Source organism: Ammospiza nelsoni, chromosome 2, assembly GCF_027579445.1.
Source record: "Ammospiza nelsoni isolate bAmmNel1 chromosome 2, bAmmNel1.pri, whole genome shotgun sequence".
NCBI lineage: Eukaryota > Metazoa > Chordata > Aves > Passeriformes > Passerellidae > Ammospiza > Ammospiza nelsoni.
In genome coordinates, this window is record NC_080634.1 from 47,749,256 (window position 1) to 47,765,321 (window position 16,066).

A 16,066-nucleotide genomic window follows, 5' to 3' on the forward strand; every position below is an offset into this window, starting at 1 on the left:
ACTCACATTTCAAAACATAACTTCCACTGTCCCAAATAAAGTTTTAAGGTAATATAAGCTGTGCATTAATTTTCAGTACCTCAAGCATATCAGAGCTGCAAGGTTTCTTTGACTGTATTTCAGCTTCAGAGATGAACACTGCCACAAGAACGAGTGATTTAATATAGCACAAAGTACACCTACCTTTCAGATGTTTGCATGGATCCTCAAAAAGACAGCAGAATGAAAGAACAAGGGATTTAATACATTTCAGGTATAGATATGGAATTACACCAATCACTCTGGATTTGGAGACTTTAAAAGATGCTTTTAAAGCTCAAGAATTTCAAAAGTGCTGGTTTGCTTCTCAGGCATTTCTGACTGATTCCTCAACCTGCTCATTAAAACCTGGGAAAAGTTCATTACCAAATTTCCACAGAAATTATCCTGGGGAGTTTTTAGATCTCTCCTTTGTTGTTAGTTTTGTTTTTGTTTTCTTTTTTTTTTTTTTTTTTTTTTGTTCTTCAGAGAAGCAGTATGGGCTTGTAAACAATAAGAAAAACATGCTATCGATTTGTGTTGCCAAAAGTCACCCCTTGACCTTCAAATTTTGAGTAATTAACCTGTTCTGGGTTTGTTTGGGTTTTTTTTATCCTCAATTTTTTAGTTTCTTAGGATGCTTACTTTCTATTATTAGTTTTAAATTGCACATCTTGATAGCATTTACCAAAATAAATGCTATAAAATAAGGCAATTAAACACCATTTGTTCCTCCAAATTATCTTAATTTTTGATCATTTACAAAACAAATGACTACTACAGTAAAAGCATTGTAAATTTCTTCATAGCATAATAGCATTATACAGCTGTGGGTAAAACCACAACTTCTTGTCCATATTCTCACTGAGAAATCACATTTTTTTTTACCTGAAAAATCAATCACTTGATCACACATAAGGAATACAACTGCAAAACCTTTCCAAACAGGAGTAAAATTGTATTTTTCTCTTTTAGATTTTATTTCTAAAGGACTCTTAAAAAAATCTGCAGAGTAGATTGCAGTAGCAGAGGCTACTGAAGAGCACAGACACAGCATAATTATTTTCACACGTATTCTGAAATGTTTCACTTATTGTTTTCTTACACAGTATGTAAATTCTTAGAGTGCTTGAAACTATTTCCAGAAGTCTGTTGATTTTTTTTCAGCATAGTGCAGCAACTACTCACAGAGGGAGAAGAATTCAGCCCTCAAGAAATGGACTCCTCCCTGTAATATTTATTTGTATTTAATATTTATATCTGCTCACCATTCACTATAATAATGGCTGATTCAAAGATAATGAGACCTATTATACACAAGTGAAGCCTCTACAAAAGACAGAAGTAATCTGTTCTGAACAGCCTTTGTGGCAGAAAAAGAAAGAAAGAAAAGAAAGAAAGAAAAGAAAGAAAGAAAAGAAGGAAGGAAGGAAGGAAGTGTCGGAAGGAAGGAAGGAAGTGTCGGAAGGAAGTGTCGGAAGGAAGTGTCGGAAGGAAGGAAGTGTCGGAAGGAAGGAAGTGTCGGAAGGAAGTGTCGGAAGGAAGGAAGGAAGGAAGGAAGGAAGGAAGGAAGGAAGGAAGGAAGGAAGGAAGGAAGTGTCGGAAGGAAGTGTCGGAAGGAAGGAAGGAAGTGTCGGAAGGAAGTGTCGGAAGGAAGTGTCGGAAGGAAGTGTCGGAAGGAAGTGTCGGAAGGAAGTGTCGGAAGGAAGTGTCGGAAGGAAGTGTCGGAAGGAAGGAAGGAAGGAAGGAAGGAAGGAAGGAAGGAAGGAAGGAAGGAAGTGTCGGAAGGAAGGAAGGAAGGAAGGAAGGAAGGAAGGAAGGAAGGAAGGAAGGAAGGAAGGAAGGAAGGAAGGAAGGAAGGAAGGAAGTGTCGGAAGGAAGGAAGTGTCGGAAGGAAGGAAGGAAGGAAGGAAGGAAGGAAGGAAGGAAGGAAGGAAGGAAGGAAGGAAGGAAGGAAGGAAGTGTCGGAAGGAAGGAAGGAAGTGTCGGAAGGAAGGAAGTGTCGGAAGGAAGTGTCGGAAGGAAGTGTCGGAAGGAAGGAAGGAAGGAAGGAAGGAAGGAAGGAAGGAAGGAAGGAAGGAAGGAAGGAAGGAAGGAAGTGTCGGAAGGAAGGAAGGAAGTGTCGGAAGGAAGTGTCGGAAGGAAGTGTCGGAAGGAAGTGTCGGAAGGAAGGAAGTGTCGGAAGGAAGGAAGTGTCGGAAGGAAGGAAGGAAGGAAGTGTCGGAAGGAAGTGTCGGAAGGAAGTGTCGGAAGGAAGTGTCGGAAGGAAGTGTCGGAAGGAAGTGTCGGAAGGAAGGAAGGAAGGAAGGAAGTGTCGGAAGGAAGGAAGGAAGGAAGGAAGGAAAGAAAGAAAAAGAAAGAAAGAAAGAAAGAAAGAAAGAAAGAAAGAAAGAAAGAAAGAAAGAAAGAAAGAAAGAAAGAAAGAAAGAAAGAAAGAAAGAAAGAAAGAAAGAAAGAAAGAAAGAAAGAAAGAAAGAAAGAAAGTTGTTTTTGCATCTTCCAGTTGCTTGAGAGAGATCAGGGCTTGTGAAAGCTCTGTGCAACAGCTGCTGAGTGTTGGGTGCTGGCTCATTCAGCCCTAGATGAAGCTCTACAAGTATTTTGTGGTATCTGCTCTCCAGCAGAAGTGTGTAAGATGGTCTATTCAGAAAGTCTAAGTCATACAGCTCTTGCATGTGCCATCAGAGCTACTCTGCCTTTATTCCCAATAGTTTTGAACTGTCATTAATTTTACTTAGACATCTTTAATCACGACAGATTTAGAGAGTCAGGGAAATTCCTTACTTGCTGGGGATTTTGGGAACTTTGGTAGCCTTATTCTTGGTGGGAGGTCTCAGATTAATGCGCATGGGTTATTATGTGTCTGGAAATCCCCCTCACCAAGTCTCCAGTGAATGTCTTGGAAGTGCAGAGTTCATGGAAATCTCTTACTGTCCTCACAGAGATGCAGATAACATGGCTCTGAGAAATGATTCTGCTCTCTGGCAGGGGCTGATTAAAGGGTGGCAACTAACATCTGTGAACATGCCTAGAAGACATCTACCTTGTCTTCTTCACCCTGGAGTTGCAGGGCAAAGAAACAAAACTCTCTTGGCCCTAATACTGAAACGTCTCTTGTACTGTGTTTACCACTGAAATGTGGACAAAATAGAATTACACTGGCTTCAACACAAAGAAATAGGGAGGAGAGAGAACAAGAGTATCCCTGTGAAGGGAGAGACTTTTACTGGAAATTAGGGAAATGTGCACTGAAATGGAAAGGCTACAGAGGACAAGATAAACTCCCTTGTTAAAAACATGAAATCGCATTCAAGGTCTCCTTTTCCAAACATCCATTTTTGTCAGCAGAGAACACTGGGAAATTCTGCACCTCGCACTCCTGAAGTGCCTGATCCATACAGGTTTGAACAACCTATATCCCACCATATAATGCAGGCACTGAGGGCTGGGGTTGGAGTTTCTGCTTGTCACTCATTTCCCCTTTCTGAACGACCTGCTTGACACACCTTGTGCCTGTTCATCCAGCAACATGGGAGAATTGAGATATACACAATTCAAAGAATGATGGACATTTTGCAGACCAAAAGGGAAGTTCTTACCTCAAAGACTCCACAGTCTAGATCAGCAGTCAGACTCTACAGTCAGACATCACAGACATACATAGATGTCTAACCAGTAGATAATGGTGGGAAATAGGGAACACAAGAGGTGACAAAGCAAGAGAAAATCAGCAATGAAATTTCTTTTCCCACGCTGCACTGCCTACAGACACTGCCTCCTGCTTACTGCTTATTCACTATTCTTTTCCACTGCATTTTCCTTATTTCCTGATGTTATTGTCAAATATAGTGTGGAAATCACTACAGACTAGTTCAGATATATTTTGCTAGGATGTCAACTGGGACAAGACAAATGACAGATTTGCCACACAATTTACTGGTTTATTAGCTATCTAGAAACTTTCTGTGATGCATAAAGAACTAAAGTATAGAGATTAACACATACACACTTATTTCCACATTCTTACATTCCAAAAATTTTATTTTTAAACCTAATCTATACAGCTTTGCTTGAAAATAGTCTCCTCTGTAAATATTATGAAAACAGTCATGAGAGAAAACTCATCCTCTGATTAACTTGCATCCTATGGGACTTCTTTGAATTTAATGATTCTTCAGAGTTGATAGAGTGATTTATATGGGTGTCCTTTTACCACTCTATATTATTTTATCAATACAGCCCAAAAAGGAAATGCAAAGTAACAATCTAACTAGAATAATTTTCATATAACTTGATTGCCTATACAGAAATAAAATTATTTTTAATGATTTATAGAATGTTTTCACCTCTACATTTGATCACTCTCTGTTGTTTATACTGGCTGATTCAATTAGAATTACCTGAAATGGGTAATGATATTAAATACATAACATATTGCACATCTCCCCAAAAGAGCAGTGTAAGAATCTCCTTATTTGCTTAACTCACAGTACTTTTTAAAAGAAAGTACTGCTAATGTGACATTTTGGTGCAGAGGCACTACAAGCTGAACATGTTCACTAGTGTCCATGGAGTTTTTTTTGCTTGTAACATACTGTTTTGCAGCCATAACAGACTTATTTTGGTAATCGGGGAACTGCTAATCTGATAACAATTCACTATGATTGCGCCTGGTTTAGTAAGTTAAAAATACAGGCTTTATTAGAATTTGATTTCTTTTTAATCAGCAAAATAATTAACACAAACAGAATAAATTCTTCAAAATTAAAAGATCTTGTGTAGCAACAAATGGGTGTAGGGCTGTGCTACTTTTGGAGGGGGTAGAGTTAATTTCCTTCACAGTGGCTGGTGTGGGAGAGTGTTTTAGATTTGTGCTGAACAGAGGGCTGATAACACAGAGATGTTTTTGTTGTTGCTGAGCAGGGCCCACACAGAGCCAGGGCCTTTTCTGCTTTTGCACTGCCATGCTGGGGAGGGGCTGGGGGTGCTTGGGAAGCTGGGAGGGGACACAGCCAGGACAGGTGACCCCAAGTGACCAAAGGACATTCCAGCCCATCTGACATCATGCTCAGTGTGCAAAGTTGGGGAAAGGAGGAAGAGGAGGACATTTGCAGTGATGGCTTTTGTCTTCCCAAGTCGCCATTACACGTGGCGGGCTCCTGCTCTGCTGGGGGTGGCTGAACACTGCCTGCCCATGGGAAGCAGTGAATTCCTTGTTCTGCTATGCTTGTGTGCATGGCTTTGGCTTTGCCTATTAAAATGTCTTTATGTCAGTCCATTCTCTTACCCTTCTGATTCTCTCCTTGATCCAGCTGGTGGGGGAAAGAACAAGCAGCTGCCTGGGGCTTGGCTGCTGGCTGGGGTTACACCACGCCAAAGGTATCTGCAGGTTCAGTTAGGGGCTTCTGGGAACACTGTCTTGGAAAATTACCTAATTTGAAGTATTATTTTCAAATAGTACTACTAAGTCTAGAAGTATTTTTGCAACATTTTAGAATAAAGTATGACTCATCAATTGTAACCTTGCTAAGAGACAATTCACTGAAATAAAGGTGATAAGGGCAAAACACATGAACAGCTATTCTATTATTAATTCAGAGTTTAAGGCTATGAAATTCACCTAAATAAATTTTTGCTAATTTCTCTATCAACAGGTCCATCTTTAAAAGTTTTAATTTTAAGGTTCTCTAGAGATGTGAGTTCATGATCAACTTTAACATCACTCTAGTGACTGAAAATATTTTGAATCGTAGTAGCCATGTCACCTTCTTATAAAATTGTCTCTCCACTTACCTCCAATACAAATTAAAGATCTGAAATAAATTGAGGGATTCTATTAAAAATTATGATTGTTAATTCTGCATTCAACTTTTGACAAGAAGTACTTAGACTCCTGTTAAATACTTAAAAGTAGAAAAAGCTATATAATTAAAACCTATTCTTCTTCCTAACTTCAGAGCAAGATTTTCTTAGTTTTTAAAATATCTACCTCTCTCCCCATAGTTTAGATATAATATTGGAAAAAACCTGCTGTTTCTTTTCAAAGTGTGAATTGATAAAAATCTTTCTGCAACAGCAAGCAAAATTAATAAAGACCAAAAGAGGATGGGGAATTAAAAGACTCCTCCAGATGATTATTTAAATTAGTTCATGGGATTAAAGGATACACACTAATTCCTACCTTCCCAGTAGCAGATATTTACTTACAATTCTAAGGTAACATTTATACAAGTGGATTCAATTATGATAAGTACTTCTATCAAAATACCTCAATATGTGCTCCTTTCATATAAAACATTTTAGTAAGCATGTGATGATAGACTGGACTGAAAAATAGGCTTGATGATTTTAATGAATCTTCATTGAGCAAATATAACCCATGGATCTATTTAAAATTAAAATGTATGTAAATACACCTACCTTAAAGAATTCTTTCTTTTCAACTTGTTCATTGCCATCTGCATCCAACATTTTAAAGGCAATCTGAAGTCCAGTCTGGGGTTCTGCAACAAATTGCAAAAGAACTTTATTGAAAATATCACACACTTACACTAGAACTCAAACACCAAATGTAAAATGAGCATTGGCTCCGGTTCAGTTCTCCATTGTTATGTACACACACGGTATTTCCAGTGAACCATACACACCTCTTCCAGTACAAGCAAACTGTTTAAACACTTTTTTACTATCATTTCCAGGGATAATTAATGCGATGGTAAATTAAGAAATGCCAGCACTGCCTAAGTACAAGCCGTGAATGTCCATCTGAACCCAACAAAAACACTGTATCTCTTACTGGCCAGGTCTTAAGATGTTTCCAAAGAATGTCTCTAAAATCCCATGTCACTTATGCAGTCTAGCTTTGCCTTTTTTATAACAGCTCCTTTTCAGGTGAGAAGAGTGGAAAACCCCTTCTGGCCGTCTTTGACAAAAGCATGCTTTGTGTGTCAAGATGATTTTTTTTAGGAATTCTACACAATTTTACCCTGCACTTACAACCCTGAGTGCACGTTTATTTTCAACACAAAAATGTAATGAGTTCTGAATCTTGAGGACTCTATAAAAGCATGGTGTGTTTCGAGCTCCTCCCCACAATTTCCTGATCTTAATTTGCTTACAGGAGGTGGCCTTGAGCATTGGCAAGCCCACACAGGAGCAGCATGCTGCTGAATTGTAGCTACAGTTCACTGTGGTAGCAACCCCTTATCCCAGTAATCTCTGGAGGAGGTGAATTAATGCCACAACCCAGTCATGTCAGGTATGGACTTATTGTCTCTGGAATATACTGATGCTTCCAAGAACAATGCTGGACTCATGAGGGCAGCAAAGTTGTATCTCTAAAAAACTCCAATGCCTTCAGAATTTGGCTTCTTGAAATATATTCTTCTAGTTGCATTCTGTAAAGTTTTAAATCTTGCTTTTTTAAAAGAGACTTTTTCTGCAAAGGGAACAAGTTAAAAGAGATATCCCATTCCTTTCACATCATGACAAGATGGTTAAAGAAAGTATTAATTTTATATTTTAGAAATAACTACATCTTCAGCAGTCAACTAATATTCTGTGCAAAGCAATCTTGTGATGCAAGGGTATTTTATAAATACCACTGCAATCTGCACAGCAGTGCTTTCCCCAGCAACTGGGTTGATTTAATACTCAAAACTGGTTTCCTTTCCAAGGAAATGCCACATGCTAAATTTGTGTTACTAGTACAAAAGCAAGAAAAGGCTATCCAATAATATATTTAGAGAATAAAAGTAATTGATGTATTTAATAGCAATTCATACCATCTGTGTTCCAATTTTCAGATAAGAGAGCTGTTAGTGAAAATATAGACCTAAAGCTGCTTATACTGTTTAGAGATGACATACTTATCTGATATGATGTAACCCCAAAGGTATGTGTTTGTAAAATAAGCACAGTTCAAAGACTACCACAGATATATTTGTATTTAATTAGAATCAGGCAAAATTCCAAAATCTGAACAGAAGTGCTTCATCCTGGCTGTGAGTGCAGGTTAGACCTAGGTGCCTCCTCTCCTAATATTCCTGCATTGACCAAGCTGTCAACTTGTGTGACTGGGTAATTGAAACGAAGCCCTAAGTAAAGGTGACAACTTCAGTTCCTGGGCTTCTTCACCAGGCAGGGCTCCATTAACTATTGCTAGAAATGAAATTTAATACAGCACTGGAGGAAAAAAGATAGTGAAAACACAAGGCACATAGAAAAAAGAAGGTCATGGGGGAAAAAATAAAACCTTTTTCTGTCACAAAATTACATTTTCCAGTTCAGTGTTTTTACAGACTCTGATTTTGTATGGCAGGCAGCATGGTCTTGTCAGCAGCATGGAACCAGGAGTCTGATGACTCTTTTTCCATTTCCATATTGCTCAGTTGATGACTTGGAAGTAATTTAAATATTGATGCCTGCTTTAAGAAATCCCACATTAAATCTCACTAGTGAGAGAGACAGGTTGTGTAACTCGGGGCTGACTGGCAGGGGATACTTGTTAGGCAAAGATAGAGGCACTAACACTTATTGACATTTGCTTTCAAACTGATCAGTATGATAACCCTCTGTGTAACCAAAGCAGTAACATTACCAATGCATTTTTATCCTGCATTAAAAGGTGCCTGTGTTTTTGCAGTTTGATATATTCCCATATAAATTCTGTGAAAAACAATGTTACTTGATTTTCTGGAGAAGTGGAACAACTTTCTTTGATACTGCTTCAATTTTCTAATTGTTTCAGACAATAATTGAGCATGAATTCACTTTCAGCCACCATAGATTTCTAAAGAAATAGAATCTCTGGCACCTATTCCTGCAACTTTAAGGTACTCTTCTGAAGTAATAATTTGGCTGTTGTGGTTGTCCTTTTTTAATATAAATTCATATTAAATGAGTTGCAATAAATATTTTAAAATTGGTATCCTACCTGGGCTAAACTCCTGTCTCTGATTTTAAAAGCCGCTTGAACACATGGTATAACTCATTCTCAAGCAGTGTGTAGCACGGGACAGTCATCACTGCTGAAGCAGTGGATTTGTGTGTTAAAGCTTAATGCATATCTATATCTATATATATAATTTAATACTGTGTACTAGCTGAAGTTGCCAAAGAGATTATCCACCTTTCATGCTGTGCAACAGGAATTAATGCAGTTCTGCTGAGGAATGAGGTGAGCTGCAGAAGAGCCACTTGAATTGTGCAAAGGTGCATAATAATGACAGGCTGGACATACTCTCTCCACTCTGTGGAGACCAACATTACTTGTTCATCCTACACCATGAGAGGGTGGATTTCCAGAGCAAGGAAAATTTGTCAATTTATTTAAGGCCAAGTCATGGACCTTGCAGCCATGGAAGTGATGAGGGTCACACGAGAGTGATGCCTCTACAGTTGGTCAGAAAAGAAGTGACTGCTTCCTTCTCTCCTTTCTCCATGCACTGACACAATAAATTTATTACGCCTGGCTTTGTTACTTGCTGAAAATGTTAGACTTATATAAGTCAGTCAAACAAGACTGCATGTGGACTATTCTGTGGACTATTCCATGGACATGCATATGGACTTCACTACTGCCCTCGGGGTCTTGCCATGTAATGCTCATTGACACATCTCAAATCTTGATATTTTTAAGCATCACCTACACAGCAGAATAAAACAGGGGGTAGCAAGTATGGCACAGAGTAAGTACCAGACAATCCCAGGTCACTTCCATGCGCAAAATCAAAAAATGCCTGTTGCTTGTAGATAAAGCAAGTAAGAAACAAAAGTTGTTTTAAAAAAAAGTGCCTGAGAGAAAAGGAAGGAAGCAAAGGAGGGGGGCTGAAATACATGTACAACACTTGGAGGAAATAAAGCCAAAAGGAACAGAGGATAAAGAAAAGGGACTTTAAAGTCAGACAAAAAGACACTGAAGAATTCTGCTGTTTATGTATTGCATCCATTGCAAATCTGAACACAATAAAAACAGGCAACGACCTCTGAGACACTACAGCAGTTTTTCACACTCCTGCATGAGCTATATTGCAAATGCCTCATTGTCCAAAATGACTAAAACTACTATACAGAAGGAAAATTATTCATCTTCCCATCCAGTTCTTCTTCCCCTTATTATGTCCTTCTGAAATCAAAGTCTCCCCCCTCTCAAAGGATTTCAAAAGACTTTTCTGATCCCATAGTGCAGGAAGAGCCATGATTTTTGAAGTATTGCTATGGGCCAGTGATGACACTGATGTCCATTTATATTAATGCACTGTCACCCTATATACAACAGGTTTTTTTTGTTTTACTATAATGTAGAAATTTAGGAGCTAAAAAATATCAGAAGAAAAGTTCCTGGTAAACTGTTAGTAGCTGAGTATTTGTACCTATATATTTTAAATATATAATACTTACTCGTAAGAATTGTCAGCAAAAACAGATACTCTGCATAAGAGATCAACCCTGGAAAAAAAGTTTAAAAATTATTTGTGGAAAACCCCAAAAACTTACAGCAAAATTTGAGAGATTAAATCTTAGAAATATAAAAAATGTAGTTTGACATTTTATTAAATACCTGTATTAAAGTAAGCCAAGTTACTACTTAATAAATTTTTCACTTCTGTTTTTAGTACTCTGAAGTAAAATTCCCTAACCCCAGACTCATCAATGTTCATGTCTAACCAAGAAAGTAAGGTTTATTTGAAATTAACAAAAGGCCTACACTAAATCTTTGGGTTCTCACTGAAAACATCCAATGTTTATATAAAAGGCAAATAAATTAAATGTGCTTTGTCACATTTAGTACCTGGGAGGAGAACTACTCTAACATTACCCTGAAGGATCAAAGTCCTCCATCCTTTGGCAGGCTCGCAAAAGGCGGAGAATAGCTTCCCTCTAATTCTCAAGGGAACATGGCAACACGCAAAGCTGCCAAGCTGCTAGATTGTGCTGATAGTACTGCTGGGCCCTGTGCCAAGAGGAGGCTTCTTATTTTTTTTTTAAATAGGAACATGTCCTTTCTACAAGGTGAAAGTATTTTCCCCCTTTTGAAGGAAAATTCCAGTGTTTTCTTTTGAAATACCGCCTTAAGTGAAAAGCCTGAACAAACACAAAGATGCGATAGCGTCAAAATAGAGTGTGCAAGCTAAAGATAGAGAGTGCAGAATGAGGGTGGCTAAACAACAGAATCTGAACCATCTGCCCTGCAATAATGTTTGGGGAAAAAATGTAAAGGGCTTTTTTATAAATCACTTTTCAAAATAACTGAGCTACTTTTAACTTGTGAGCTAAACATTGTATAATGCTGAAGCTGCTTAAAATAATGAAGTTCAAACATGCCTATCTGTGCAAAGATAAACTATTTTTGTAATTTATATTTAGTTAATTGATAGATAAGGAATCCACTTAAGCTTCAGTGATAAACAATTAGCTTCTGATAAACTACTAGGCAGAAGCAACAGCATTTGTATTTGACCTCAGATAGTGACTTAACACTTTTAAGTACCAGAGCTCAGAAATATTAAATTGCTAAATGCAAGAGTCTGAAAATATGAGAACAAGTCTTAGTTAAAGGGAGGTCTAATTCTGATCCTGTTGCCAACACACTCTGGTTCCGTATCTCAGCTTTCCTCTCCATCAAAATAGGACTATTTACCCTATCATCCTACATGAATGGTGTAAATCAGCACAGTACTACAATCATACAATACATAGTGGAAATAAAAAATACTTTAATCTCAAAGACATAGTCTTGCTTATAAGTTTTAGCATTTCTGTAATTGAAAGAATGCAAATTGCTATCTTAATTGCTGTAAAACTTGGGAGTTGTATTCTTAAATGAAGCATCTATGTTTTCTACAGGTTTGAAATCAAATAAACAGAGAAAGCACTCCTGTCGCAATTTTTTTAGCTTATATGCCTAAGACAAGATTAAAAAAGGAAAAAAAGGTTAGAAACGAATAGGTGGCGAAAAGAATCAAGCAAATAATGTGGTAAGTAGTGATCAAAATTCCTAATTTTGCTATGTGTGTGACACAGCAAAAGAATGTTTAAAGGAAGAATTTTAAGGAAGACAAGGAGGTAACTTCTCCAGTCTGTACAGAAAACACCTCCCAGTCAAGGACTGCAGTGGTGTCAGCACAAAGACCCCTGACTGAAAATGTAACCACCAAGCAATGAAGGATGGCATTACTGGGCAGGGAGAAGTGGGACTCTGCTCCTCAGCTGTCTTGAGATTTTCTGCATGGGAGAGTCTAAGGAAAACCTGGAAGCTGAAGACAAGTGATTTATGCTAGGTAAAACAGAACAAGGAGAGCCCAGTGTGGGGATGCAAAATAACAGATGAGACACTCAAAGAAGTTGTGGGAAAAAAATGTGTTTATCAAAACTTTTGAAAGGATATTAACATGGCAGACTATGGTTGTAAAAGTCTGAGAAAAAATAAAGTTGTAATAATTGAGATACAAAATACTGAGCCCCTGGAGAGTTTTAGCTTTATAGCTAAACAGGGATCATTATACCTTATAAAATTTTGCAGAAAGAATCTGCAAAATTTTTACGGAGATGGCAAGATGTAAAGAAAAGATCAGTTTGAAGACGACACCCTGCTGATTGGCTCAGGGGAAAAGCATCTGAATTGAAGAGGACTGGAAAGTAAAGCTTTGCAAGAAATGGCAGGAGTTTTCATCATCTTACTGTAATCTAACTGAAAAGTTGATATAGTGAAATTGGTAAAAATGTAAATATAATAAAAAGATGTAGAAATATTCTGGATTATTTTTTAAAACCTGACTTAATGCCCTAAAGAAAATTCATAGTCTGCCTGATATTTTCTGAAAGACTGATTGAACTGAAATAATTTATCATAAGATTTTTTTAATTTGTGGACTAATTTCCATTTAAAAACTTACTTTAATTTTAATGTCCTGCATGCAGTGAGTGGGCAACTTACCTCATTCATAAAGTAAATGAAATATTTTGGTAATTTTCTTTTTTATTCTACAGTAATCATTACTAAGGTACTCAAATTAAAAGATGTAAAGCAGCAAATTTTAAAAACCCAAAATAACCCACTGAAAATTAAACTCATATCCAAGCAAAATTTAAAAGAGAAAAGCTTCACACACTGTTGAATGACTCAGCATACTTGCAGCCAAGAATGTGAAGTTTGCATTGGCAAAATACTGTCATTCTCTAAAGCTAAAGGAACCTTCCCTAACCTAGAAATATCTGTCCTCAAACTTACTAACAAATGCTGACAGTACAATATTCTTATTGCTGAATAAATCATAAGTATACCTACAAAATATGACACAGATTTTAAAACTGCCCACTAGAAGGCAGAATCCCCTAGCACTACATTTTACAAACCAGACTGATGGCAGTTTTCTGTCTCCTTGACATTTAAATAACAATTTGAAGGTAGTTAAAATAACCTAAGCTAAACAGTTGGAGAGGGGTAGATTAATTATTCTGGTACTTGTAAAAGCATAAATATTTTTATTTTTAAACTATGATAATAATGCATCTCAAAGCAAAAGCATCGAAGTCACTAAACAGGCATCATGACCAAAAATTGTAAAAACTCTTGAGTGTTGTGGGGACATATGGATGACTGCACTGAATATTTTTGCATCATCTCAAACTCCTACCTGGCCTTTGAAGGACTGAGATTCAAACACACAGTGCTAAGCTAGGGCAGATCTTTGCCAGAATGCAGGAGACACCAACTCTGAGTGTATCACTGAGCCCACTTTGCGCCAAGCACTCAGCTGGGAGAGGTGCAATAAGAAGAGGCTGCATTGATTTGCTGTATTCAGTTTCTCTTTGTGGATTCCTGGTTTTCCCAGGCAGCATGCTCTGGGGATTTGCAGTGTCCATTACTAGAAAAAGAAAGGCTCCAAAAAGCAGGTAAAGAGAGAGAATATCCAAAAATTCAAGACTGAGAATGCTTTAAGCTAAATCCTAGGAAAGCATGTGATGATTGGAAAAGGCAGGGAATGACTTTACAAAATCCAGCCTCTCCTGGGATAGTAAAAAATTGTAATTTGTTCAGAGATGTTTCAGGGCTTTTGCAGTATGCTTTCAGGGGCAGACTGACAAGCAAGGCACCCAGCTGGAGACCTCTGGAGGTCTGCACAAGGATGCAAGAAATGAACTGCAGGCAAAAAAGGCTGTGAGACTGAAGGGTAGGTGAAATGCTGCAGGCTGAGACTGAGGGCTGCTCTCTTGGCATGAGCTTCCAGCCCTGTCTGAGGATCTGCTGTGCATGGAGAGAGCATGGCTCATGCTGGCCAAGGAACTGCAGCAGTGCAACAGTAGCTTTATTTTCCAGAAACATACACAGGATAAGAGATTCAGGCTGAATTGTATGATACAGAAACTTTGTGAATAGGCGCTGTTGGTCTTTCTCATTAGTTTGGGAATTTTGGTCTTTTGTCACTGTGAAATGGTTAATTGCTCATCTATTTGGTTTTCTTGATCCTCTTGTTGTTTTCTCTCTTCAATTAATTTATGTTAATGAGATGTTTATTTGGGGTTCTTTAATCCCCTGTTGTTACACTAACAATATCCCCACTCTTAGTTTTCTCTTTATGTAGTTCAATATAAAGTGGAAATGCTGGGTGAAAAGAAAACAAAGCACATCAACACTGTGAAGGGTCACAGAGCTCCCAAAGAGGGAGAAATAAGCTCAACTGCTCTTGAAATCAGGGATACCAACTTAATGTAACTAGGTACAAGTTTTATTTTTATTCGTAGTTTCCATGCATTTAAGTTATATAGAGGAACAGCCAGGTTATTAACAAAAAGTCTTAAAAGTTCATTTTGTGTTCAGGTCATCCCTTTAACCCTTTCCTCTTCCAAGTAGGCTTTTCAGTTTGTTTCATGTCTCCTCCTGCACCTAAGAAGGCTTTCAACTCCCAGCCTCTTTACTCTCTCATGTATAACTGAGAGATTTGCCAGGGAGGCAGCTACTGGCTAGATGAGGATGAAATAAAATCCATGAAAACCTCTTTAAAAATACATTCAACACATACCATATAATGAGATAAAAAGCAAGATTTATTTTTCATTATCAAAAGTGCTCATTACCTTTATCACCAAGCTCTCTAAAAAAGGTTGGTCCTGGTTTAGCTTTGGCAACATACAGCAGTGCAGCATCTACCTCCTTTAAAGACACAAACAAGAAAATATAAAGCCAGTTTTGAAAGAGAGTTAATCACTTCAGTAACAGAAAGAATGCAAGTTCTTTTGAAGAAGGAAAGGAACATTTTGCTTACCTTTTTTGTCAGTTTCTTGGCTGAGGCTTTGCCTATAATAAAAAAAAATCATCATCATTCAATAACAAACTGACTTTGAACTTTGATCAGGTTCTGTGTCATTTCTTCAGATTTTTATGGGAAAATACTAAGTAATATGAAACAGAATATTTCGCAACAGACAGTTTGTTTCTAATTCCCATAATAATCATGAAAGGACAAGATTTAAAAATAATATGAGCAGTCTGTTCAAATGTTATCTCAGCCTAGATTAAAGCACAGCCCACTTTCATATTGATGACCAACTTACTAGTATGACTTTGCATACTGTGAGCTACAAATGTCACACAGATTCCAAAGCAAGACTACACAGCAAGAAACAGCTGTAGAATTTACAGAGGGATTTCCATGCACACATGAGAGTCCTTGAAGTGAAGGATGAGTATGTGAAAGCTAAGAAATACTAAAAAAAAAATTTAAATGTTGATGCTTCTATTGAGCAGAAGCAAATTGAACAATTCTGCTTTCTGAAAGAGCATCAGACAAAAATCATGCAAACTGCTAAGTGTTTCTTAGCAGGTTCAAGTGTACACACTCAAACAGGGGAGCCACAGGCAGTATAGGTTATGCTCCTGTGCAAATCACACGTTTGAGGAGCTGCAATGTATCTGTAGGTACGTATATAGCTGCAATGTATCAAGAGTGGAACATTCCAGCTGGTTAGGCAGGGATCACAGAAACCCTATGGTCAGGGACCAGCAGGAGCTGTGCACGTCCCTTCTAGTCTATCTCTTCAGCATCTC

At 37.8% G+C, this 16,066-nt stretch overlaps 1 protein-coding gene across 2 annotated transcripts in view; it reads right to left on the reverse strand.

The window, feature by feature from the left end:
* The window catches only part of MICU2 (mitochondrial calcium uptake 2), a 135,876-nt gene that overhangs the window by 24,188 nt on the left and 95,622 nt on the right, over window positions 1-16,066 (reverse strand). For both annotated transcript variants that reach the window (XM_059493555.1, XM_059493556.1), the window contains 4 exons: window positions 15,285-15,316; window positions 15,097-15,172; window positions 10,420-10,467; window positions 6,439-6,521 (listed from right to left, as the gene is read on the reverse strand). In XM_059493555.1, coding sequence (XP_059349538.1) covers window positions 6,439-6,521; window positions 10,420-10,467; window positions 15,097-15,172; window positions 15,285-15,316 — 239 coding nt within the window. The remainder of the gene's footprint in view (window positions 1-6,438; window positions 6,522-10,419; window positions 10,468-15,096; window positions 15,173-15,284; window positions 15,317-16,066) is intronic.